Below are 25,625 nucleotides of genomic sequence, written 5' to 3' on the forward strand. Positions count from 1 at the left end.
CCTCTCATCAGCCTCCCAACCTACATCTCCACCATAAGGTCAGCAATCTTCTTCCATCTTCTCACCATTACTTCTCCTTCTTTCTCTCTCTCTCTCCATTCCCTTCTGCTCCCTCTCCTCCCACTTTTCCTTCCTCTCTGTCTTTCTCCCTTTCACTCAGATGCTCAACCTGTTTGTGGCAGTCATCATGGACAATTTTGAATATCTGACTCGGGATTCCTCCATCCTGGGGCCTCACCACCTAGATGAGTTTGTCCGGATCTGGGCAGAGTATGACAGAGCAGCGTGGTATGTAGCCAGCTCTTCCTCTCCCAGGCAACCTCTCAGAGACGGTTTTATACAGATATCTCCTTGCTCTGCTATTGGAAACCAGCTGTGGTCCTGGACTGGTCAGGGAAGGGCTGCTCTCACCCATGGGCATTACAAGGGCAGCAGTTAGTTCCTACAGTGCCTGGCAGCACAGGTGTCTTGGGTCATGTTCACAGTTTTCCATGGAGTGCTGGAGGCTGCTGCACTTACTCTCCTCCCTGGCCAGTGTGCAGGTCCATCTCAGCCTCCTTCCCTGTCCCCGTGCACCCTCTGGGTACCTCTACCATCAGACCAGCTCCACCAGCTGGACCCAGCACCCACAGCACCCCATCAGAGCAGGAACGAGCATGACTTATTCCCAGCCATGGGGAGATGTTGGGGGACTGATGGGGTCCTGCCAAGTCACCTGTGGAGAACTTTGAATTCTGTCTGGGTTTCTGGAATTGTGTTCCTATGCTGGCTAGCCTACTCATCCCTCTGGAGATGGGAGAGCTTTGTTTCCTGCACTCATGTCTTTGCTGGTGAGGACCTCAGCAAAGAGGGCTCCCATGTGCAGGCAGCAGCCTGTTCCCAGCAATGGGGTGGGTTCATAGCAGCCATGCACAGTCTGGTGGCTAGGCTTTGGCTCTGCTCCCATTGCTGCTGCAGAGGACTTGGTCTCCTCCATTCCATTCCAGGATGATCTGGGGTATCCCTAGGACAATTTGGAGCCCTTGGCAGCTCTGGGAGCATGTTTGCCCCCCCACTCAGCCCCAACACTACCAGAGCATCTTCTGTGGCCTCTTCCTTCCTTCCACAGCCCAGAGGCAGCCTCTTTAGAGCCATGACCCACCATTGCTGTGCCAGGAAGCATGGGCAATCTTAGTTTGAGAGTCCTTGGCAGCCACATGTGCTCCCTTTGGAGACTCTTCATCTCCACTGATAATATCCTGCCCCTTGAGAGAGCAGCCCCTGCCAAGATATTATTTTATGCCTAATTCCATCAGCTCCTGGCATAGTTTCCTCCACCATTTCTGTCCAGCCCCATGCAGCTCAGCACTGACCAGGTTCCTTCCTGCATGGCCCCCTCCAGCACTCTTACTGCTGTTGCCAGTCCCCCATGGGCAGGTGGGCTTGCTTGTTAGTGCGTCAGCATGCCTTGTGCAAGGGAAAGAGGTCACCACAGGTGAGTAGATATCCTGATGGACAACTAGAGAAGGGAAAGGATGTGAGAGAAGTGAAACACCCATCTTCTTGGTGTGGGACATTTGACCCGTGGCTTTTGGGAAGGATTTCTTTGCACCAGGTAATTGATTCACTCTTGCTCCCCATGCTGGTGACCTGGGTCTCCAGGGCAGTCACTGTGGAAGCATGCCTGAACTGTCCTATCAATGCCATGCACCTCTCTGATTTCTGAGAAAGCCATGCCCTTTAGCCATGATGTCAGTGGTTAGGGGACATGCACAGGAGGTGGTGGTGCTGGGCTTGTGGGGGCAGCCCCGGTCCCTGTTGCTGGGTGAGGAACGGGTGAGTACATCCACATGAGTCACATCACCTGAGTGGGGAACCAGGTCTGCATCCTGACACTGGGATCATCACATGAAGGTCTCACAAGGAAGCTGCCCAGCACCAGAAGGTCTCAGGGGTGGTTGGGTTAGCTCTGGCCAGCAATGGAGAGGGGATGGGAGAAGAGCAAGGAGAAACCAGAGGCAAAGATGCTGGCTGAGTAGGATGGTAATGCTGTTCTTTGCCTCCTCGTGTGGTTTCCCTCCAAGCTTGTCTAAGGATGCCCAGGAGGCTGCAGCATGCTGCACCTCAGCACTTCCACCCCACATGGTTCTGCTTCCCAAAGGGCTCTGGTCTGGAGTGGAGTGGGGCTCTCAGCATCCAACAGCCCCTGCACCTTCTCCTGCCAGCTCTCCACCTTGACTGCTTCATTATTCCAGCTGGTGCAGGAGGGATACAAGCTGTATCCTGCGGGGACTGCACCTGGGTCAGGGAAGATGTGCTCCCATGGGCGAGAAGGGGCATGTGCACGGGAGGGTTTGCTTCTCACAATGTGTAACCTTGGCAGAGTGTGCTCTGGTGGTCAGAGCTCAAGATTGGACCACCACAGACCTAGGTGCTAGTGCCACAGCACTAGTCACCAGCTGGTCACATTATCTCTCCCTATCTCAGGTTCCCCAGATATTGGAGATATGAGTGACTCAGCTGCCAACCTCCCTGAGACCCTGTGGGGACTAGAGAGTTGGCCATGTGAGGGCAGGCTCTCTGGTGGTGTGCTGAGAAGCAGCTCCATCAAAACATCTCCTGGTGGCTGCAGGTTCACCTCATCTAAACTCCCAGCCCTTTCCCATCAGGCATAGGTGGCCAGGGGCACAGTGAGGAAGCACGATGGGGTGGTGTTTAACACCAAAACCATCCTTCATCAGGGTCTGCACAGGTCAGTGTGGTGAGGTTAGAGCTGAGTCATGGTGGAGAAGGCAGTAGATGATGCTCATAGCTTTCCCCTCTCTGGGTGTGGCAGAGCCAGCAGGAGTAAAGCCATGCACCCTTGAGAGTCTTGCCCCACAGATGGCTCCAGCATCCCCTGGTTAAGCTCTCCATCCTCCCCCCCACCTTCTCAGTGTCCTATTAACCCACCTGTGCTTCCTTTGCAGCGGCAGGATCTCGTATAAGGATATGTACAAATTAGTTCGGGTGATCTCGCCTCCTCTGGGCCTAGGAGAGAACTGCCCCTACAGGGTGGCGTGCAAGGTTTGCCTCCCAGTCCTCCGCCACAACCTGGCCACGGGACGCACCATCCACCCCTCCTTTCCCCCTGCTCCACCGCCACCGCGCCTCCCGAGGGAACCCTGACGTTGCTTTCCTTCGAGTTTAAAGAGGTCCGCGGCCTCCCAGAGCCAGCAGCTGTTGCCCAGCCAGGGGAGGCATTAGTGGGGCCAGGGGGGGCTCAGAGCCTCCCAGGGTGGGTTGCCACAAATTGCATCCCCTAGCCAGTCCCGTTGCCCAGGCTCCATTGTCACAGAGAGCTATGAAAAGTGCCAGGACAAATGCCACCATCTCTGCTTGGCTTCTCAAAGTGCCCTCACGTGAGAGCAGGATGCTTCTGGGGGGTTTAGGTGTGGTTTGCTCCTGGGGTGTGAAGTGGGGGAGCAAAGACAGGGGGTCATTGAGGACTTTGCCAGCATTTTGGAATGTGAGGACTGGGCGGGGGGTACAGGAAGGCCTGGGTGACCTCTGTCCTTGAGGGACATCATGCTGTGCCAAATGCACTTGGAGGACACATGACTGCATCTCTTGGGAGAAGGACTCTTATTAGTCTTGCCCTTAGCTTGCTGGACCTGCTTGGGAGGTGGTGGCACCTGGACACATCTCTGGAGCTCAACAGCTCCTCTTCTGCTTAAGCCAAGATCCTGGCTGCTGGCCCTGAGTCCACAGCAGTGATTTGGCCTCCTTGTGTCTCTCTGACTTGCAGGGGTTTATAAAATTGGATTTTGGGGTGACAGCTGAACAAAACCCTGCACCAGCCACCTTCTCAGAGGCACCACGTTGCCTGTGTCTGGGTCTGTGGTATGAAAAGGTGAATCACAGAGCTTGGTTTTCCCTCTGCATTACTCACAGCATCCAAGGAGATGTATGAGGGAACCTCAAATGCGCCCAGCTGCTGATCTTTCCTCTGCAGAGGAAGAGGGCTCTTTGATGTGGCATGGTATAGCCATCATGTCATTTTCACCACATCAGAAATGCTTCTTCCAGGCAGCATCCCTGGAATGGGTCTGTCATACTGCACAGCTGGTTGTGGGGATTGTGCACACATTTGAAATCTTGGAGTGGACCACCATAAATAAAGCAGAGCAAGCAAGACAACACCTGGATGCTCAATCATCTCATTTATGAAGAGGTATTTTTAGGGATAGGAGATTTCTTGTAGGAATCTCAGGTGGCTTATCCATTCATGGAGGAGCTCCTTGCAGTCTTTCCACTCTTCGTTGCATCTCTGACAGAAGGTGGCAGATTTGCTGAGGACGCTTGCTTAGGTCCCTGCAGACAGAAGATACCTTCAGGAAGAATTTCTTGTCATTCTTAATGGACATGAGGGCTTCAGCAGTGAACATTCCTCTCCTGGATTGCCTAGACCTCAGAAAAGTGCCTATAAGGCTTCCTGGGGTGATGGAGCCCTGCAGCAGTCTGGACTTTCTGCTGACTCTGTGGGATGGATAGAGCACTGGAGGTGGATAAAATCAAGGGGAGATGGAGGCAGAGAGAGACCAGAACATCTGCTGTCATGTGTGAGAGAATATCTCCATCTCTTCTTTGTGCTACCTTGGTCTCTTCCCCTCTGTGCATGGACACGAGAGATTTTCAGTGACTCCTACTGCCCAGTTCCCAAAAGGCAACTGAGGGAGAAAGAAAACCCATACAGTCATTGCATCTTGCCACTAGGCTCCAGATCCCAAAATGCCAACCCCACTCATCAACTTGATGGTGAACTGCACATCACAGTGCACAGGTTCACCTTCCTGGAGCCCACACCATGCAATGGAACAATGATGGCTTGCAGAAACAACCACCAACCTGGTTATGGAGTGCTGGACAGCCTGCTCTGGAAGATATGGTTCTTGGGCAGGTTCATTGACTCTGCACAAGGGTGCAGCATGGTGTGGAAGCATACCCACTAGGCCATCTGCAAGTGGACTAACAAAGGGGCACTGATGCAGGAAGACTTCTTGTGTAAGGCAAGCAAGCTCTGTCCTTATGCTTGTGAGGGCAGATCTTGTAATACATCTTGCTGGGACTGCATCCTGGCTGTTAGCTCCACTCTTTGAGGCTGTCTCTGTCTTTCTTCAACCCATCTGCTTCCAGCAGTCATGCAAAGTAAGCCAAGGAGATAGACATCACCTTTGACCTCTAAAAGCAGCCCTTGAGATGATCACAGTGCTACAGGCATTCATGTCCCCTGTGGATATCCATTCCTGTATCTCCTCTCACAGCAGTTGATATTCTGGTGCTGTGCTCCTAACAGCCTGGTACAACACAGTACTTATTTCCTAACCACAGGAGGACAGATGTCCCCCATATTTCCTCCTCCATCACTCACAGGGTTCTCTCAGAGCACCAGGACCAAGCCATCACTTCCTGGTGGTTTTACAGGCCACCCTTAGCCATAGCCACAGGGCATATCTCCATCCAGACACAGAACAGATGGCCAGCTCTCTTGTCAAGGATATGCTTGTGCTTGGACCAGCTCTTGGGAACTATCTTGTTCAGACAGATATCATTCCATGTGCCTGCCTGCACTTCATTCCATGGGGATGAAGTTTCTGGGCATGACTGTGCTGCTCAAAACACTTCAAGATGTTTGCTCAGAGAAGCAGCCAAGCTTGCAGCCCTTCTGTGAGAACATCACAGTTCTCCTGTGGTCCTTCTTGATTACTGATGTTCCTTTCATGAGAATCTGTTCCTCCTTCACTGTATGGAGAACCTCAGTAGGAACTAGACGTCCGGTGTGTGCTGGGTGTGCTACAGTCCCCCTTGCCAGGAGGAGTGGGTGGAAGATCACTCTCTTGCTTCCTTTCTGCACAACATTCTTGAGCATGAAAATTTCAAAGTTATCTTCTCCCCTTCAGACACCTTGAGCTTGGTGCACATCGAGCTCTGCCAAGGCATTGCTTAAGGACACCTGGACCTGGATATTTCTTCTTGTTCGTCCTACTTAATATTCTCCAGTGTTTTTATCCATCCTCTCTCCAGCCTGTTTAGGTGTGTCAGATCTCAAAGGGGATGGCTTGCCCAGCCTGTTCTGTGCTTCCTTCCGAAATTTCTCCTGTTTGGGGTAGTCACCATTTCTAGTTCTCATCTGAAATGTCAGGACTTTTCTTGATGGGGGTCTCTCTGGCCAGGAGTCTGCTTCCAAAGCAGTAGTACCCCCTGAGAAGAGGAGGTGTTGTCTTCTCCCCTTTCCACACTGTTCTGAGTGCATGGGTAGGGAAAAGGCCAAAATCCCACTGGGAGGGCTTAGTTTTTCAGTGATGCCCTCTCTCCCAGGTCATCCCAGCTGAGATGGGTTCCTCTCCAGCAGTATCCTGGCTATAAAGTTCAATGCCTTTGTTGTTGTGAGGTTGTCCTTGCCCAGTAAATCATTCTGAATACTGCAGTGCAGGAAAGACACCTGACATGAGGGGTAGAAGAGGTGGCCAAGCCCAGGATCCCTGGGAGATGTACTTGAGTGGCCTCCTGAATATTGCAGAGAGTGAGAAGCAGCCCAGATACCTCAGCCTGGCAGAGGGCTCAAAGCATCATCGGGTGGCCCATTTTTGGTAGTGTTCCTCACTGCAGCAATCCTAGGCAGGTCCCCTTATGGAAAAGAGGAGCGTGAGGTGGGGATCCGTCCTAGGTGCCTCTCTTGGGAAACCCAAACGAACCCCAATGTTGGAAGGCCCAAACAGCTGCCTCTGCTGAGACTCTTTAAACTCCAACCTGGTGGAACTTGCAGCCGCATGTGGGAGAGAGCCAGGGCGGGAGCATGGCATGTACAACTTTTCCTCCCAGTTTTTGTTTTTTTTTTCAGCCAATTCAGCATGCCTTTTGCACTGGTGCATGGTGGGAAAGTGGTCCATCCGCAGAGCCAGACGGAAGCAACTGGGCATCTTCCTTTGACAAGTGACCCTGGCCCACTGCCTTCTATGCAAGATGCTGCCTCCCAATTGCATAGACCTAATGAGCTGGGGATACACAGCCTTCTGGCTATGGGTTAGGTGGCCATCATGCAAAGCAATACCCAGGTTGTCCCCCCGAGCCCGGGAGGGAGGAAGCTACAGAGGCCACAGAGCACTGTGGTGCGAACCACCCTTGTCTTCAATAACCCATGGCCTGAGTGCCGTGTATCTGATTTATACCACTCACACACAGCCCTGGAACCTGTGGGACAAGTTGGGGGCTGCTGGAGGGCTTTAGGAAAGTTTGGGTTGAGACCAGAGAAGGAAGGACACCCAGACTGCTAGCGAGACAGGCACTCAAGGCCAGCAGCAGAGAGGAGAGGGGTGAGTTGCTTTCTGCCAGCATTCCTGGGTCTGTGTGAGCAGTGCTATAAATCCACATCAGGACAGTCTCTCACGTATGATTTGCCTTGATTAACGGGTTTCCTGTTCTTTTCCTGTTTGTCCGTTTGTTTTTTCTCTCCTGTTCTCCTGTACTATTTTTGTTTGTACGTGTTTTTTTTTTTTTTTTTGGCTCTCTGGGAATGCCTCCTCTCTCTCTCTGCATCTCCCTCCCTCCCCTTTCCCCTCCATGAGCAGTGGCCGAATCCATTACACTGAGATGTATGAAATGCTGACTCTTATGTCACCACCGCTAGGCCTCGGCAAGAGATGTCCTTCCAAAGTGGCCTATAAGGTAGATCAACCCTTACTTCTATGGGGCTAGAGCCAAGCAGGAGCCGGGGCTCAAGGGAGCTTTGGGAGGTGGGACTCTGGGGAGTTGGGGAGGCACTGGGGACATCCAACATGTGTTTAACTCGCTCCTGGGGAGCCTGGTGTGCTTAGAGGAGTCCTGGCCATGCTGGCTGATTTCCACTGCCCACTTACGTAATGCTGCAGTGGTCACTTGCAAGCAGAGGGAGCTCTGGGGTGGAAGACCCTAAAGGAAGAGGAGGGGCAGAACCATCAATAGGATGGGAATGGGAAGGCTGGAGAAGATGAGGTGTGAGGAGCAGCCCTGTAACGGTCAGGAGAGTGGTGAGTTCTTAGGAGCTCATGATCCAACCTAGTCCCCTGGGCTTGGAACCATCCTTGTCCCAGCCAGCATAGAAACAGGGCTTAAAGCCCACGGAGATGGGAAGCAGATGGGCAGCAAGGATGTGTCCTCTAGCAGCAGCTCTGCAGTGTGTGAGGAGCCAGGTGCATTGGCACAAGCTATCCCAAGGATGGCTTGTGCAAGGCAAAGCCCAGGTGCCTTCAGAAAGTGCCTCTGAGTTGACCCCTTTTTACCTTCTGGAGTGGTGGCTGGCAGTTGGTTCACAGCACAGGCATGAAGCAGGAGCATGAAGGAAGTGGGATGGGAGCTGTTAGGACAGGACCTGGAGCTACAGATCAATGTGTTGCCCAGGTCTGGAGCAAAGTGAAGCTTGGCTACAGGCTGCTGCCTTCAACCCTTTCAGCAGCACCCAAGGCTAGTGAAGGGGGGACTTCTGCACACCTGCAAACATGCTGCCACCCTCTCCAGCTCTCAGGTGTGTGTTCAAACATGCATACATCCACCATCACACTTTTCCAGGAGAAAAAGGGAGGCTTGAAGGCAAGGAAAGGACGTGAGAAGCCAGGTGAAAAGAAATGGGCAGGGAAGGGATGACCCAAAGGTATTCACAAAGCAAAAATATACTCTCTGGAAAGTGGATCTGGTCACTTCGGTTTGCACCCCGCCTGCCCAGGGTGGGGACGGAGCATGGCGTGCCTAACCTGCCTTGGTTGCCCTTCTCTCTTTCCTTCTGCATTTTTTCTCTCCCTCCTTCCCTCCCCAACCCTTGGATAATTTGGACCCTGTGCATGTGCTGGCAAACTTCATCTCTGAAAGACGCAAAAAGGGAGCGCCAGGATGTAGCATGCTAGAGGAATCCAGCTGATCTGAAGTCCCTGAAGGTTAGGGACCCTCCTCTCCCCTGCCCCAGGTGGGAAGGGTTGAGAGCTGGAAAGCCAAACCACCCAGGAATGGAGACCTGAGCCCCCTCTCCCCTTCTTGAGCATTCCTCATGCCCACATCCCTGATGGATCAGGTGTGTTTTCTCCAAACATCTGGGAGGTGCCATGGCAAGCCCCGGTGCCGTGGGGAGGGGGCTCAGGGGCCATTCCTGGGGTGCAGGAGAAGCCCTGGAAGGCAGTGAGCCGGTGTCCTGGGGTGGAAGGAGCCGGGGGGAGGATGGCGGGGGGGAGGGGTGATCCTTGCCCTTCTTTTTTGGCTGTGCTGTTTTGACACTCTTTGTTGCTTTTTATTTTTTAATTTATTTTTTCCCTTTTGTTTAATGTTTAATTTCTTTTCCTCTAGCCTGGTCGATGTGTTTTTCGATATTGTTTTCCGTCCGCTGTTTTCTTCTCTCTCTTGCGCAGAGACTGGTGCTGATGAACATGCCTGTGGCCGAGGACATGACGGTCCATTTCACCTCCACCTTGATGGCCCTGATACGCACAGCCTTGGACATCAAAATTGCCAAAGGTAAGGTCGAGGGGAGGGAGCTAGAGAGAGGACAGAGCCAAGAGGCTTTCCTTCGGACAAGCTAAAGGCATCACAGCCAGACTGTGGCCAGTCGCTGTGGTGATTTGGTTGTGCGCCACGTTATCGTCTGGGATTTACCCCAAGGAGTAAATTACCACACTACATGGAATTTGCAAGCGAAGGGAGATGATTGTGTACAAAAATAGGCTAAGTATAAAAGGTAATAGACATATACAAATACATACAACATTTGCAAACTAAATGAGATGATTATTTACAAAAATAGGCTAAATAGAAAAGGTAATAAACACATACAAATACTTATATACAGAATCACAGAATCAATGAGGTTGGAAAAGACCTCAAGGATCATCGAGTCCAACCTGTCACCCAAGACCTCATGACTACTAAACCATGTCACCAAGTGCCACGTCCAATCCCTGCTTGAACACCTCCAGGGATGGTGCCTCCACCACCTCCCTGGGCAGCACATTCCAATGGCTAACAACTCTCTCCATGAAGAACTTTCTCCTCACCTCCAGCCTAAACCTCCCCTGGCACAGCTTGAGACTGTGTCCTCTTGTTCTGCTGCTGATTGCCTGGGAGAAGAGACCAACCCCCTCCTGGCTACAACCTCCCTTCAGGTAGCTGTAGACAGCAATGAGGTCACCCCTGAGCCTCCTCTTCTCCAGGCTAAACAGTCCCAGCTCCCTCAGCCTCTCCTCATAGGGCTTGTGCTCAAGGCCTCTCACCAGCCTCGTTGCCCTTCTCTGGACATATACATATACAACTAGACAATAGCCCAGCTACTCCCCTGTACAGACCCACCCTGGACACCACCCTGGACAAAAGCCCAGAGGGCTGTTACCAGCTAACAAGTTATTATCTCTCTCTCTCATTCCTGCCACTGTTCCTTACTATAACCCAAATGATCAAGCCAAGCAAGCAAGGTCAGAAACACAGACAGGGGAAAGAAGCAAGCAAGGGAGAGAACGAGCTGTGCTTTCAGACTATATAGAAATTCTGCAGACCAATGAAATGGGATAAACCATATCTCTTGTGTTCTGTTCAGACTCTTGGGGACTGTCCATCCCCTGGACCCTCTTGAATACTCTGGAAAACTCTTATTTATAATTAGGACACTAGGGCACTAGGCCTAAACCTACAACAATCACCCAGAGCCTGGCATGTGGATGGAAGTGGTTACCTTGAGCAGGCAAATTTTCACTGCTCTCTGTTAAAAATCTCTTTCTTTAGGGAAGCGGTGATCAGTTTCCCACCAAAAGCTGCTTCTAGAGAGCAGAAACAGCTTGATGTCCACCATGTAAAGGGATAGAGAGAGAATTCCCCATTGTCTCCATGTACAAAGCAAACCAAGGAGGGAAAAGATCACACATGCTTGGCTTCCTGAGGCTGTGGAGAACAGAAATATCTTTGTCAGGGAGGAGAAAATGTTCAGAGCAGGAAAACCTGCTTTATTGTTGTTGCTGAAATGCTCTGATTCATCAGATCAAAAGCTTTCTGCAGAAACATGCCATTTCCAATAAAACATCCCCTGGGAAGAGCTCGGCTTTTGGAAGAAAACCCAACCCAGGGCAAGATACCAGCACAAGCCCAGTTCTCAGACAGCTCCTTACATCTTGAATCAATGGGTTCAAGGCCCTCTAGATAAAGCAGAGATTTGAACCTGGATCTCCTACAGCTTGGCAAAGTTGCCCTGGACTCTGGTATCTCCATTTGGCATGTGTTGACAGCTCCCTCTGAGCCTGGGTCTTCCTAAGCTCAGCAAGCCCTTCACCAGTGTCCAGAGAACTCTGCTTTGCTTGCACAATGCCACCAAGGATTTAAGGGTTTCAACCAAGTAGAGCTGCTCTTTCACCAACACATGATCTGCTTACCAGAAAAGAGAAAGTGGGGCAGCAGCAGGTGTGTGTGGGCTGGAGTAGGATTGGAGCTGCAGAGATGGACCCAAGGCAAGCTTGAAGATGGCAGCTTTGAGTGGGAGGGCAGGGGATGGGGAGATGGAGGCACATATGGATGGGGATGGTAGGAAGATTTCCCTGTGAGAGCAGGGCTCACTGAGGCAAGATGGCCCTCTGGGCATGGAGGGACCTGGTTGTTGCTTGTGAAGCTCACTTCAACAAGGGCATGGGGTCTTTACAGCTGGATCATGGTGCCAGGTCTTGATGCGCATAGACCTTTCTTTTTTCCCCCTGCTGTTCAAGGTGGTGCAGATTGGCAGCAGTTAGATGCCGAGCTTCAAAAGGAGATCCTGACCATTTGGCCTCACCTGTCTCAGAAGATGCTTGACCTATTGGTACCCATGCCAAAAAGTGAGTCTCTGAGCATCAGTTGCTCTGTTACACGTGATGATGTGATGAAGATGGTGGTTTGTGATGATGCTTTCAAGCCATCTCCATCCATTTTATCTCAACACGGAGCACCTGGGTGTTCATCTCTCTTTTGGAGCAAAGAGCAAAGTTTGAAGGTCACCAGGCTATCTATCCCACAGCGGGACTGTGGCATCCCAGGATCCATGCTGGTTAACACACAAGTGTCCCTACTTTGTTCCCTCTTCTACTCTCAGCCTCTGACCTGACTGTTGGCAAAATATATGCAGCCATGATGATCATGGATTACTACAAGCAGTGCAAAGCGAAGAAGCAGCGGCAGCAGCTGGAGGAGCAGGTGAGGCTCAGCAAGGGCACGTGGTGGGCAGGATGGGGATGTTCAGAGCCCACTCACTGCTTCCTACCATGTCCCAACCAAACATGCAGCTGAGGGCTGAAGATGGTGTTACAGAGTAGGCTTTGGTGACTACAAGGCACACACATGTACATCCCTGGTCCCTGACAGTGAATATGAGCGTGTCTGTGCCTTGCCAAGCAGTGGGGACTTGTTTGGTGGAGCACTGGATGTTCACCTACATTTCCTGCAGGCTCAGCTGCTTCTTTTCCTCAATACAGAAAAATGCCCCCATGTTCCAGCGCATGGAGCCGTCCTCCTTGCCGCAGGAAATCATCTCCAACGCGAAGACTCTGCCTTACCTCCAGCAAGACACACTCTCAGGCCTGTGAGTATTGCTCTGAGAGGAAGGGAGGGGAGGTCATCCTGTCACTTTTCTGTTCCTGCAGCCCTCCATTTGTTCTCTGGAGCTGGTGCTGAGATGGACAGAAGGTTAAAGAGCTGCTAAGAGGAGGGGAAACCCAGTTTGGGACAGAAAGCTCCCAGCACAAAGCTTTTGCAGGATTCCAGGTAGCTGGTGTGCGTCAGCATCACCAACAGCAGTAGAAGTGGCCAAGAGGGACAGCCAGGTATCTGCAGGAACAGTCTTCTTGCAGGACCATAACAGCACTAAGTGCAAGCTCACTTACCTAGAAGGGTCTGGGGATGGATCTGAACCTCAAGACACATTCAGCAGTGGATCCTTGGGTGGTGCAGGGTTGGTGGAGGATCCCAGCACCCTGGCTGGAGGGAATGAGATGGCACTTGGCAGGAATGAGATGAGGGTTGACAGGAATGAGATGAGCTACCGGCACTGTACTTGGGGTGGCCCCAGTGCTGCCACAGGACCCCAGGTGTCCGGTGTCCTCTCCTGCCTGGATACCACTTCAGCTCTCTAAGGAACATGTCCTGGGGTCTTTAAGGTCTAGGGGGCAAAGCATGAGGTCACTCCAACTCTGAGTCACTGGAGAAGCAACACTTAGCAATGGCAGCACCTAGCTCTCCTGAGACCAGACTGTCATAGAATCATTCTGGCTGGTAGAGACCTTTAGAATCAAACCATTAACCCAGCACTGCCAGATCACCACTAAACCATACCTCTAAATACCACACCTATATGATTTTTAAATCCTACCAGGAATGGTGACTTCACCACTTCCCTGGGCAGCCCATTCAAGGGCTTGACAACCCATTTGGTGAAGAAATTTTTCCTAATGACCAGCCTAAACCTCCCCTGGCACAAGTTGAGGCTCTTGTCCCATCACAGTCACCTGTCTTTGCAGGAGCAGCCGAAGTGGGTTTCCCTCGCTGAGCCCACTCTCACCACAGGAGATCTTCCAGCTGGCGTGCATGGATCCATCCCATGGGCAGTTCCAGGAGCACCAGTCTCTGGTAAATTACACACTGCCAGGCAGGCACTTGTCTGCATTCCCAGTGAAGATGCTGGTGGGCATGGGGAGGTGTGGGGCTGCTGGCACAGTGGTGAAATGCTGCTCCTTGCCCCTGCGGCAGCAAGCACCACAGAGAGGTGGCAGCTGCTGGGGCATGTGTGGACCCAAAGCAGGGGAAAAGCATCCCTGAGTGTCCCCCAGCTGGGGCTCTGGGGAGAGGGGCTCAGCCATCCCTGGACCACTCCTGAATGGTGGGGCTAGGCAGCAACAAATGCTCTTGGAATGGGAACTGCAGTCAAGGTCCAGTGTCCTGCAGTAAGATTTCCTTCTCTCCACAGGCTGCTCTTTTTTCCCACTGAGGGCTCGCCTCAGTGTGTTTCCCCATACAGAGTGGTGCTATCTGATGTTTCTGGATTCATGTTCATTTTGTTGTCAGTGCTGGTGTCCCCCAGTCCCAGAGTGAGCTGTCAATCAAACTGTCTCCCACGGGAGCACTCCCCTCCGGCCTCACACACATGCCGGCCGGCAGCAGCAGTGTCTGTCTGTCTGTCTGTATATATATACATACCTGTATATACCTCTCCATGTCTGTGTGTGTGCCCTGGGGCACCACCCTGACACTGTCTCAGATGCAGTGTTGTACCACTGTGCATCTCCAGCCCAGTCCATGTCCCTGGGGTCTGTAGTACTCTGTGTGAGCTGTGTACCCCTGCCCTGCTGCCCTGGCCATGCCACTGTCCTGCTGGTGAGGAGGTGGCAGACACAATCACCTGGTTGGAAAAGACCTCAAGATCATTGAGTCCAACCATAACTTAACATCTCCCTGTATGTGACTGTTAGACCATGGCCCTAAGCTTCTCATCTAAAAGTCTTTTAAACCCCTGCAGAGATGGTGACTCCACCACTTCCCTGGGCAGCCTATTTCAGTGGAAAAAATTTTCCTAATAACCAACCTAAACCTCCCCTGGTGAAACTTGAGGCCATTTCCTCATGTCCTATCACTTGTTACTAGGGAGAAGAGACTGAGCTTCACTACAACCTCCTTTCAAGAGGATGTAGAGAGCAATGAGGTCTCTCCTCAGCCTCTTCCAGACTAAGCAACCCCAGTTCCCTCAGCCATCCCTCACCAGCTTCTTTGCCCTTTTCTGGACTCAGTCCTTCTTGAAGTGAGGGTCCCAAAACTGAACCCAGTATTTGAAGTGTGCCATCACCAGTGCCAAGTACAGGGGTACAACCACTTCCCCGGTCCTGCTGGCCACAATACTGCTAATACAAGCCAGGATTCTTGATGAGATCTCAACCCCTCCCCTTAAAATCTCCTTCTCGTAGATGTCCAGAGCCCCTCACTGTCCATTGCCTTGACAGAACATCCTCTGCAAGAGTCCCCTAGACTAGGAACTAACCAAAGTGCAAAGGTACCACAGGTGGCCAGAAAGCCTTTAAAAGAGGGTCAGAGAAAATCCCACATATTTGTCCTCTTCTGGCAAAAGGAGAATGAGTTAAAGCCTGGGCAGTCAAGGTGTTACCAGGTCCAGGCAGGGTTTCCATTGACACTGAAGAGGTTCAAGATGGATTAGCCCTCAGGCAAGCCTGACACACCACATCTGGACTCACGTGCAATGGATTGTGAATTGGAGATTATTTTTCAGTGGTGACATGATGGACGAGATGTCTGAGGCTCCCTTTTTGGTCCACTTAAGCTGGACAAGTAGGGCTGTCCCTTGCAAACGGGGCAGAAGCAATATGCTGCCCTGCTCCAATCCCATCCCAAGAGCTTGGCTGTGTGTTTATTTCCAGGAGCCAGAGGTTAGGGAGTTTCAAAGAGTGCAGCCCTCTAAGCGTGGCAGCTACCTTCCCGTGGACACTCAGGACCATGCTGTCTCTGGGAGGGCCTCCTCCATGCCTCGTCTCACTGTGGATCCCCAGGTAAAACCAAGCAAAGCCCCCATGGGTGCTGGGTCAAAACAAAGCCTACCAGGTAACACTGGGGCTGCTCTCTGCTGAACAAGTGTGGCAAGCCCCATGGCTTCCTCTGATATCAGAGCATCTCCCCATCTTCGGGGTGCTGCACAAGTAGGAGATCTGCTGCTCCTCTACACGGGAGACACCAGCAGCAGAAAGCAGCCAGGGGAATTGATCTCCTGGTTCAATGTGGAAGGTCCACGGTGGAGCAGGGCCACACCAGGATGTTGCAGGTCCCCATGCAGTGGGACATCCCTCATTTCCTCCAGCTTCAGGTGCTGGCTAAGGTTTGAAGAGTGCCATCCCAGCTCTCAGGTGATCTCCCAGGTGATGGAAAGCCTTTCCCTCCTTTCCTGTTGTCCCAACACATACGCTTCTCCATCTGTCCAGGGGAACCCAGGCCACATCTCACCTTCTCACCTGTCTGCCTGGTTTCTCTGTCATTCTGTCTTGTACTCAGTCTCCACCAAGACACAGACACTCTATGGGGTTTGGTTTTGCTGTAAAGTCTCCGGGTCTGCTTTCTCACAGAGGTCCTGGTGTCAGTGCTGGTGTGAGGTGTCCTGACACATTGGGGGGTGCATGAAGAGGAAGCAAGGCTTTGCCTTCTGGGCTGTATTGACAGAAGAGAGGGGAGGGGAACACAAAGGACACAGTACAGAGGAGAGGAGACAAGGAGAACAGCCTGAGGCTGCAGAGGCAAAATGCCGCTAGGAGAAAGCTAAGGAAAATATAGAAGGAGGTGATGTTTTCCACAACACGTGTGAGAGCACAAGTTAGGAGGAAGGGAGATGGCAAAAGGAGAAGCATGGAAGAAAGAAAGGAAAGTGACAATGAAACAATAGCATGAGTTGGGAGAGAGGGAACGAGCGTGGGGAAAGGGGATGCAGGAATACAGAACCAAGGATGATCAGTGCTGCCACTGGAAAAGTGGAAGCATCCAGGAAAATGAGCACCAAGTGAGGGGCACTGGAAGATCCTCCCTCTCTCAATGATGTCTCTGTTCCACTTTATCCTGTTCCCAAGGCAGGGAGGGATGCTGAGACAGCCTGGGTGGACAATGGTCTACTACCCTGTGTGTCCAGGTTGGGATGCTGCTGCTCTTCCCCCAACACACCTGAGCTTGAACCACCATTGCTGGCTTCTCTAGTGGAGCACAGTTCCCAGCTGGGGCAGAAGAGCTTGCAAGCACAAAAACTAAACACCATTTTCCTCCCACCCCTGTTTTGTGCAAGGATTGTGTAGGGGTGTTGTGCTTGGACTGGCTGCTCCCCCAACTCTGAGTCTCCCCATGCCAGGGGCTGGTGTGCTGGTGATGGTGGGTGAACTGGTCAACTGCTCAACCACCATCCACCCCAGCCCTGCCTCGCACTAACCTGCTCCCCGGCTGGCCGGGGCTGCTCACAGGTGGTGACGGACACCAGCTCGATGCGGCGATCGTTTTCCACCATCCGGGACAAGCGCACCAACAGCTCCTGGCTGGACGAGTTCTCCATGGAGCGCAGCAGCGACAACACCTACAAGTCCCGCCGGCGCAGCTACCACTCCTCGCTCCAGCTCTCCGCCCGACGCCTCAACGCTGACTCGGGTGAGCAAGGGCAGGAGGCCCCATCCCTTGCCAATGTCAACAAAACCCTCTCCAGGTGAGCACCCTCTGCTCCCGGGTTGGGGACAACAGACTGACTGGGCTGTCCTTCAGGTCACCGGTCCGAGGGGCATCGCTCGGGGGGCAGAGAGCGGGGCCGATCCAAAGAGCGCAAGCACTTGCTGTCCCCTGATATCTCCCGCTGCAACTCGGAGGAGAGGAGTCCCCAGGCGCATGACGAGTCGCCGCAGCGGCGGCGTGAGTCCCGGTCACCCAGCGAGGGCAGGTCACAGACACCTAACAGGCAGGTGGGTGACAAAATCCCTTTTAATTACAAAAGGAGGCATAGAAAAAGCTTCTTGCCAAAACCGTGGAGATAAGCCCTAACTCTGGGAGCTCAGTGGCACCTCTCCTCCCTCTGCTGGCAGCTCCATGCGTTCTGTGAGATGGGCAGATTAGGGCTGCAGAGCATCTGGGGAGCAGCTGGCACCCTGCAGAGCATCTGATGAGTGGGGTGCATCTCCACACTGATTGTCTCACCACTGTGGCATCAGTTGTCTGCTGAGGTTGTGGTCCACCCATCAAAACCATATCTCTGCAATGCAGAGAGAAGGATGTTGTGGGGGACCTTGTCAAAGGTCTTACAGTAGTCTAGATAGGTGGCATCTATAGTTCTTCCCTTGTCCACTGATGTAGTCACTCCTCAAGGAAGGCTGCTATGTTAGTCAGGCAAGACCTGTTCCTCATGAGGCCAAAGGGCTTGTGTGAATCTCATGAGGTTCAATGAGGCCAAGTGCAAGGTCCAATATTTGGGTTGGGTAATCCTCAGTATCAGTCCAGGCTGGAGGAGATGAAGAGATTGAGATCAGCCCTGCAGAGAATTTAGGGGTCTTGCTAGATGAAAAGCTGGACATGAGCTGGCAAAGTGCACTCATGGCCCAGAATCAACCATGTCCTAGGCTGCATCCCCAGCAGGTTAAGGGAGAGGATTCTGCCCCTCTGTTCTGCTGAGACCCCACCAGCAGTGCTGGGTCCAGCTCTGGAGTCCTCAGCACAGGAAGAAGCAAAGACTCTGAGAAGACTTTATTGTGGCCTTTCAGTGCTTAAGGGGGACTAAAGGAAAGGTGGAGACAGACTTTTGTTTAACAGTGCCTCTTTTGGCAGGACAAGGGTGGATGGTTTTAAACCAAAAGAGCAAGATTTAGGCTAAATACCAGAAAGAAATATTTTACACTAAGGGTGGCAAAACAGTGGTGAGGTTGCCCAGAGAGGTGAGAGATGCACCATCCCTGGAAACATTCCAGGTGAGCTTGGATGGGGCTGTGAGCAACTTGGTCTAATTGCAGATGTCCCTGCTCACTGCAGAGAGGCTGGACTAGATGGCCTTTAAAGGTTCCTTTCAACCCAAACAAGTCTGTGATTCTGTGATTGCATGAAATGCCACTGCTTGAGTGTGCTTGAAACCAATGGAGATGCTGCCCATAGAGACCAGCAGCTGGTGAGCTGTTTGCTCTTCCAGCAGCAGGTTTGCAGGTGCTTTTCCTTTTGACCAGCAAGAGCAGACACCATCTTTGTCCCCGGAGCAAACTCTCAGGCAGGAGTGGGGCAGACTGGGGTGCAGTGGGGCCTCATCCAAGCAGGAGGATGCAGCAGGGAGCCCCAGCTCAGGGTAGAGTGCAGTGGGTGCACGGCTCTGCCCATCACCCCTGTGTTCCCTGGTGTGTTGCAGGGAACGGGCTCTCTGAGCGAAAGCTCCATCCCCTCCATCTCGGACACCAGCACCCCCCGGCGAGGCCGCCGCCAACTCCCGCCGGTGCCGCCGAAGCCGCGTCCCCTCCTCTCCTACGCCTCCATGCTGCGGCACGCCGGAGACGCCTCCCCGCCCGCCGAGGAGAGCGAAGGGGGATCCCCGCTCCTCTCCTCCACCTTGGAGCCCAACGCCGCCGGCCTGCCTGAGTCTTCCAGCTCCCCGGCGGGGAAGCAGAGCCGACAGTCCACCCCGCAGCGCTACATCTCGGAGCCCTACCTGGCCCTGCACGACGACTCGCACGCCTCAGACTGCGGTGAGGAGGAGACGCTCACCTTCGAGGCGGCCGTCGCCACCAGCCTCGGCCGCTCCAACACCATCGGCTCGGCCCCGCCGTTGCGGCACAGCTGGCAGATGCCCAACGGGCACTACCGGCGGCGGAGGCGAGGGGCAGGGCAGGGTGTGATGTGCGGGGCCAGCATTGATGTGCTCAGCGACACCGAGGAAGACGACAAGTGCTAGAAGCTGCCACCTCTCCTTGCCCTGCCCCATCTCGGCTCCCCCCCAACCCATCATCCCCATGCCACCCTGCCCCTCTCCAATGCATGCTCTTTGCCACGCCTGGGAATGAAACAAAACCAAAAAAACCAAATGCGGGGGAAAAGGAGAAAACCCAAACTGACCAGAATGGAGGGCAAAAGGGATGAAAAAAAGAAGGAGGAAAAAAAAAAAAGAGCAACAAAAATGTCTTTGTGCAAAAAAAAAAAAAAAAAAAAAAAAAAAGAAAAATTAAAATCTATTGACTTTCATTTATTACTATAACTTTTTTTTTTTTTTTTTTCTGCACAGAGAAGCATTTAATGGGTGGCAGAGTGGTCCAGCCAGGCACATGCGCTGGGGGGTTAATGAGAGCCCCCCCCACCAGGCAGCAGCCCTGCTCCCTGCCCTGAGCAGGACCCCCAGGAAGGTTCATCCTGATGGTTTTCCTCTCTTCGAGGCCAGTCTCAGCAAGGGGGTACCAGGGCACCCACTTCCCTCTCTTTCTCAGGCTTGTGCTGCTGTTGCTCTGAATTCCCTCCCTGAGCATCTCATCCAGCCTGGAAAAAGGATGAGGTGTCATGGTGGGATGCAGGGGCTGAGGAGCTGGGGTGCACCAGGCAGACCAGAGTGGCTCTACCTGCTGAAGTGGGGCAAAACCGAAGCCAACTGTTTTGTACTGAAGCTGGCAGGGGGGAGGGAGGGGGAGTGCTGGCCAATGTATCCTGTCTCCCACCACCATATATTTATTTCTATAGGGAGATCCCTAGGTGTGCCTCTGTGTGTACATACAGGGGGTGTATATATATTTATACGCTGTATATATAAAGATACACACATATGTGGATTGATTTCGGTCATCTGATGATGCTGGGAAGCCCCTCGGGGCCCTTTCTGCCCACACCCCCTTTAGTGGGGGTAGGACCAAGCTGTGCACCTGATGCTGTAGCAGAGCATTGGGAATGTCACACTGTTCCACTCATCCCGTCCTAGATGTTTCCAGCGGTGGCAATGGGATTCTCTCTGTTAAGAGGTGGCTGTGGTGAGGGGTCTTTGGGCAACTCTGGGATGCCCAAGGGACAAGGACAGGACTGTCCCTGAGGGTTTAGAAGGGCAACAAAGCTGGTGAATGGTCTCGAGAACAAGGCTTATGAGGAGTGGCTGAGGGACTTGACATTGTTTAGTCTGGAGAAAAAGAGGCTGAGGGGAGACCTCATTGCTTTCTACAACTTCCTGAAAGGAGGTCAGAGTGAGGTGGGGTTTCTCACTAGTACCAGGTGATAGTATGAGGGGAAATGGCCTGAAATCGTGCCAGGTTGGATAGGTTGGACATTAGGAAATATTTCTTTCCTGAAAGAGTGGTCAGGCATTGGAACAGGCTGCCCAGGGAGGTGGTGGAGTCACCGTCCCTGGTGGTGTTCAAGAAACTTGTGGATGTGGCACTTCAGGATGTGGTTTGATGGCCGTGGTGGTGTTGGGTTGGCAGTTGGACTCACTGATTTTGGAGGTCTTTTCCAACCAAAACAATTCTATGATTCAGCTTACTTGGCATGGTAGTACAAATGGGTTGGTGGCAAGCCTCCCAGAGACCTCTTTGCTGTGTTTTCCCAGGAAAAGAAGATTCTTATGTCCACAGGGGAGAGATGATGTTGTGCATGATGTTGTGAGGTCTGTCCTCTAGGCAGAGTAGCCCAGCTTTGGCACCTCCCCTGCCTTCATTTCTCCTGCAGCTATGGCCACTGCCTGCTCCCAGGGCTGACATCCCCTTCAGAAGGGGTTGTCATGGGGGTGGCATGGGGGTCTATACACTCCATGACCTCAGCACAGGGGCAGGTAGGTGTGCAAGACTGGCAGGGCTCTGGGAGAGGAGCATAGTCTGGAGGATGAGGAGGCTGTTAAGATTCAGTACAGGACCACCTTCCAGTGCTGGTCATTAATTAATCTGATAATTATTTGCTGTCAGCTCTAACGATTTGTGGATACCCTTGGCTGTGTGTTTGATGCTTCTCTTACCAGCCAGGGGAGGTGCTGGTGTCCTTGTGGTGGTGGGTGGCTCACCTTGGTGATCACCAGTGTGTTTCTGTTGAAAGTTGTCTCTGTCCTCAGCCTGAGAGAGGTTCTGGGGAGCCAGAGGGTATTATGCTTTTGGAGCCTCAGGGAAGGGCTTGCCTCATGGAGCTAGGGGTATGGTTGGTGCGATTGGATCAGGTATGGTCATGCGTGTGGAGATATGATGTGGTTTTCAGCCTGCTGGGCTGGGCAGAGGGAGTTGGTGCAGCCCTTATTCTGCCTATGGCTTTGCTCTGCTGCAGGTTGTTGTGGTCCAGGTCCTTGGTTTGGCTGATCCGCAGCTCTGGCCAGGCTTTGCTTTGGTTCTGGATAATCTATGTCTTCTCCCAACTGAAAAATGCTTTTGGGCACAAACTGCCCCACTCCTGCATGTGCAGATCAGCCCCTGCCCCAATCACTTTGTGAGTTCCCTCAGAGGAGCTCTGCTTTACCAGTAACAAATTCCACCAGCTCCAGAGGCTGCTGCTCTTGGGGTTTGGTCATGGACCAAACTGCCTCTTTCTAATGGTCAAGCTGCCCTCTGTGTACCAAAGAGCAGGTTTTGCTTATGGGACCAAAACCTCCTACTGCCTTGATTGGTCCCCACCGGTGGGCAGCACTTCCATGGGCCCTGCTTGCCCCACACTTCCCAGACACTTCCAGCTGCCAAAGGATCCCAAAATTCTCCAGGAAGCTCTCTCCATCACTTGATGTCTTGGTGCACAGGGGCGAGCCAATGCTCCATGCAGCTGTGGGGAAGGTCCATGCTGCTGGCTGATGGCGTGAATATCTTCTGTCCATTTCTAGGCATCACCTGATCCCTTCCAGCCATCCATGAGCAGCTCCTGCCTTCAACCTAAAGCTGCCAGGGTGTTGCTTCCTGTGCCAGAGTTCGGCCTGATGGGCAGCATGGGGCTGCATGGGTGCCAAGGATAGGTGGGGGTGGGGGCGATGCTGTCCGTCCGCGCTCTAAATATAGGTGCAGGCATCGTCTGCTTCCCAGCGCAGAGAGGTGTCTGACAGTGCACCGGGCACTGAGTAAGAGCCCGCAGGGAGGGGAGGAGGTGGTTTTTTGTGTCTGTGCCTGCTGGGTGGGTGGGGAGGGAGGGATGCTCTCGGAGTGGGGGTGCATTTTATGCAGATTTCAAGCTTCAGGCGTTTTTCTTTCCTTGGCCCTGCAATGGGACCGGCGAGTGGTGTGGGGCGATGCTCTGCAGTGGTGGTGTGGGCTGGGGCACCCACTAGTGGCTGTGGGCTGTGGCATCCAAACCTGAGCTTTTGGGCGTGTGAGACCTGTGTTTTACTCATATACAGAAACTACATGAAACAAAGCGGAGCCCCCTTTATTCCCAGGGGTGGCCCCAAATTGGTCAGCTCCTCTCTCTCCTGCAGTAGCGGCAGTCCTGCTCCCGTGGTGGGAGGGCAGGCAGGGACCCACAGGGACAAGGTGGCACCTCCAAAGCACGTCTCTGAAACCAAAATCTACCCCCAGGAGAACCATGGAAAAGACTATGCCAAAAGGAAGGAAAAACAGCCCCCAGGCACCATTGCAGCCTGTGTCTTGCTTTTCAAGGCTCTGGACTCACTCTGCTTCTGTACAATCTCTGGTCTGTGGGGTTTTTGAGCATCTTCACTTCCTGGACACAGGATCTGCCTCTGTGCTCACCGTTGGTGACTTCTGGCTGTGCTTGACCATGGGAGGGAGGATGAGAAAAGGGGATGGGGTGCATTTCAATCTCTACCTGCAAGGGACAAGCCCCTGCCTAGGCAGGAGTTCACCAGTAGCATGCAACTGGTTCCCAGTTTGGTGCTGGGACTGGGCTCAAAGTTCTGTGAAGCTCCTGGAGGGAGCATGGAGGTTGTGTGGGGAGATGAGACAACCCCAGAGCACAGAGCCCTGCAGTCCCCCTCTGGGCTGGCTGTCCCAGCCCCGTTCTCCTGTTCCCCCATGAGGGCAAAGCCCCTGCCCCATGTGGGGCTGCAGGCTCCTGGGGCTGAGGAAGGGTGGGTAGGAGATGCTCTGCCCTCTTTGCCCAGGCTCTGGGTGGGATGTTGTAACATAACACACAGGTTCGGGCCCAACCAGGGAACCGAACCGACCGACAGCGATGTACAACTTCAATGTTTTTTGTCAAAAGGAAAGAAAAATAAAACCTTGTTGTAAAGAACTGCTGTGGACCCCATCTTGTCAGAACCTCCCCACAGTGGTGGGACTGCAGGGACCCTGGGTGAGATGCTGGACCCCTTCCAAAGGTCCTTATGGCAGCAAAGGGGTGACACACAGCCTGTGCTGGGAAGCCCCCTCATGCAGGATGGGGTGTTCCCCTGTGTGGGCACAGGGACCATCCCCTGCCAGTGCTGTGCCCTGGCATCCTCTAGCATCCTCATGGTCCTCAGGTAGGAAGAGGGGCTGCAAGGAGACAGGGAATAGGTCTGGGAGGGGTTGTCACTCCAGGGGAGCTGTGGTTCATGCCTGCCTACTTCCAGATACACTGGATGGGGGCACTGGGGATGAGGATGCTGCAGGGACCAGAAGCCTGAGGATCTGGTAACAGCAGCATTGCAACTGGTCTGGGGAAGCTGAGAGCACTGTGTTGGCATCATGTTGCTGGAGAAATACAAGGGAGCACCAGCCTGTAAACCAAGGGCTTGAAAAACCTGCTGGGATCTGAGGCTTTGGGGGATTAAGAGAGCTTGGCCATCCCTCCATGTCTGTACCCAGGAGATGTCAAGTGGATGCAGATGCTGTTGCCTGGTCCAAAGCTCATGGGTGAGTTGTCAAGCAAAGATGCTGAAGTCAGGTCTTACATTACATTTTTTTGCAGAGCTGCTTAAAGCACAAAAAGTCCTGCAGCAGTTGGAGGCAAGTCAGCAGCCTGGGGCAGTCTGCAGGCTGAGCACAGTGATGGAGAGATTTTATGGCTCTTCAACAGGAATCTTTTTCTTTCCCAGCAATGAGAGGGTGCTGTGCTGGGAAGACCTCAGGGAAGGATGAAAACAACTGCTCTCCTCTGCTCATCTGGACAACTCTGAGCCTAGCTCATCCTGTGTGTCTCCCATGCACTGTTGCCCCTTTCTGCCTGGTGCCACAAAGGTGCCCTTCACTTTGCTTATCTTCCCTATTATTTCCCAAATGCTCTTAGGTTTGGGGTTCAGTTCTTTGGCTCCTGAAGTGCTAAAAAGCATATTTTATGTTCCACAGAGACATAGCTCAGGAAATCAGAGAATCACAGAATGCTTTTGGATTGGAGGGGACCCTTAAGGGTCATATAGCTCGACCTTGCCTGCAGTAAAAAAGAACATCTTCAACTAGATGAGATTGTTCAGAGATGGCCCAGCTTTGAGAGCACTTGCCTGGGCAATGGATGCAGGATCTGGAGGCAAAGTCTAGCATTTTTGAGGCTGGGAAACACATTCCCATTTTATAACCAAAAAAGTCATCTGCATTCCTGACTGTAGGGAAGGGTCTGCAGGGAAGTGAAGCCTCCTTCATGGGCTTTGCATTAGTGCTGAAAGCAACGTAAGGAGAAGACTTCCTTCCACATATGCCAGGAGTTCTGCATTAACGTTTTTTGCAGTGCATGTCTTAGGTATGGACTGCCCCAAAGGCTTTGGAAGTGGGACTGAGCATACAAGTCTCTGATGGACTCGTCCCATGGAGCCCTGCCTGGGGCACTGGTGCCAGGGTAAGTGACGGATGTAGCTAGCTGAGTGCTTAACCTCCACTGCTGCCTTTCCCCAACCCTCTAACATGCCTGTGGCCATGAAAAAGATACCTGGAGCAACAGGGAAGGCAGAGCTTCACCCCAGCAAGGGAAACTGGTGCTGCAAACCAGGGAGCCTTCACTGTTGGAGAGCTGGCGTTCTGCCTGGCAGGCACAGAGGCTAAAAAAAGCCCCCTGACAAATGGAACAGAAAGGTTAAAATTATCTGTACATCATCTGAATAACAATGGCAATGCAGATTGTACCTGCTTAGAATAGCTCCAGGAGACAGGGGATAAATTGGGAACAAAAGTACCCCAGAAACAGACACTGCTGGTGCGCAGCTGGCAGAAGTGCTGGGCTTGCTCCTCCTCACCTGAGCTTGGGGACACAGAGGAGATATGGCCACCAGAAACAACAAAACCTGGCCT

The 25,625-nt window shown here is 52.8% G+C and overlaps 1 protein-coding gene across 1 annotated transcript in view; it reads left to right on the forward strand.

Annotated features, from left to right (window-relative positions):
- The window catches only part of CACNA1E (calcium voltage-gated channel subunit alpha1 E), a 105,105-nt gene extending 85,679 nt beyond the window's left edge, over positions 1-19,426 (forward strand). Inside the window, exons 38-48 of the mRNA XM_054384678.1 lie at positions 161-288; positions 2,949-3,045; positions 9,390-9,495; positions 11,721-11,828; positions 12,083-12,183; positions 12,462-12,568; positions 13,503-13,611; positions 15,408-15,536; positions 16,980-17,160; positions 17,272-17,465; positions 18,887-19,426. Coding sequence (XP_054240653.1) covers positions 161-288; positions 2,949-3,045; positions 9,390-9,495; positions 11,721-11,828; positions 12,083-12,183; positions 12,462-12,568; positions 13,503-13,611; positions 15,408-15,536; positions 16,980-17,160; positions 17,272-17,465; positions 18,887-19,426 — 1,800 coding nt within the window. The remainder of the gene's footprint in view (positions 1-160; positions 289-2,948; positions 3,046-9,389; positions 9,496-11,720; positions 11,829-12,082; positions 12,184-12,461; positions 12,569-13,502; positions 13,612-15,407; positions 15,537-16,979; positions 17,161-17,271; positions 17,466-18,886) is intronic.
- The last annotated feature ends 6,199 nt before the right edge of the window (positions 19,427-25,625 follow it).

This window comes from Indicator indicator, chromosome 10 (genome assembly GCF_027791375.1).
Source record: "Indicator indicator isolate 239-I01 chromosome 10, UM_Iind_1.1, whole genome shotgun sequence".
Lineage (NCBI taxonomy): Eukaryota > Metazoa > Chordata > Aves > Piciformes > Indicatoridae > Indicator > Indicator indicator.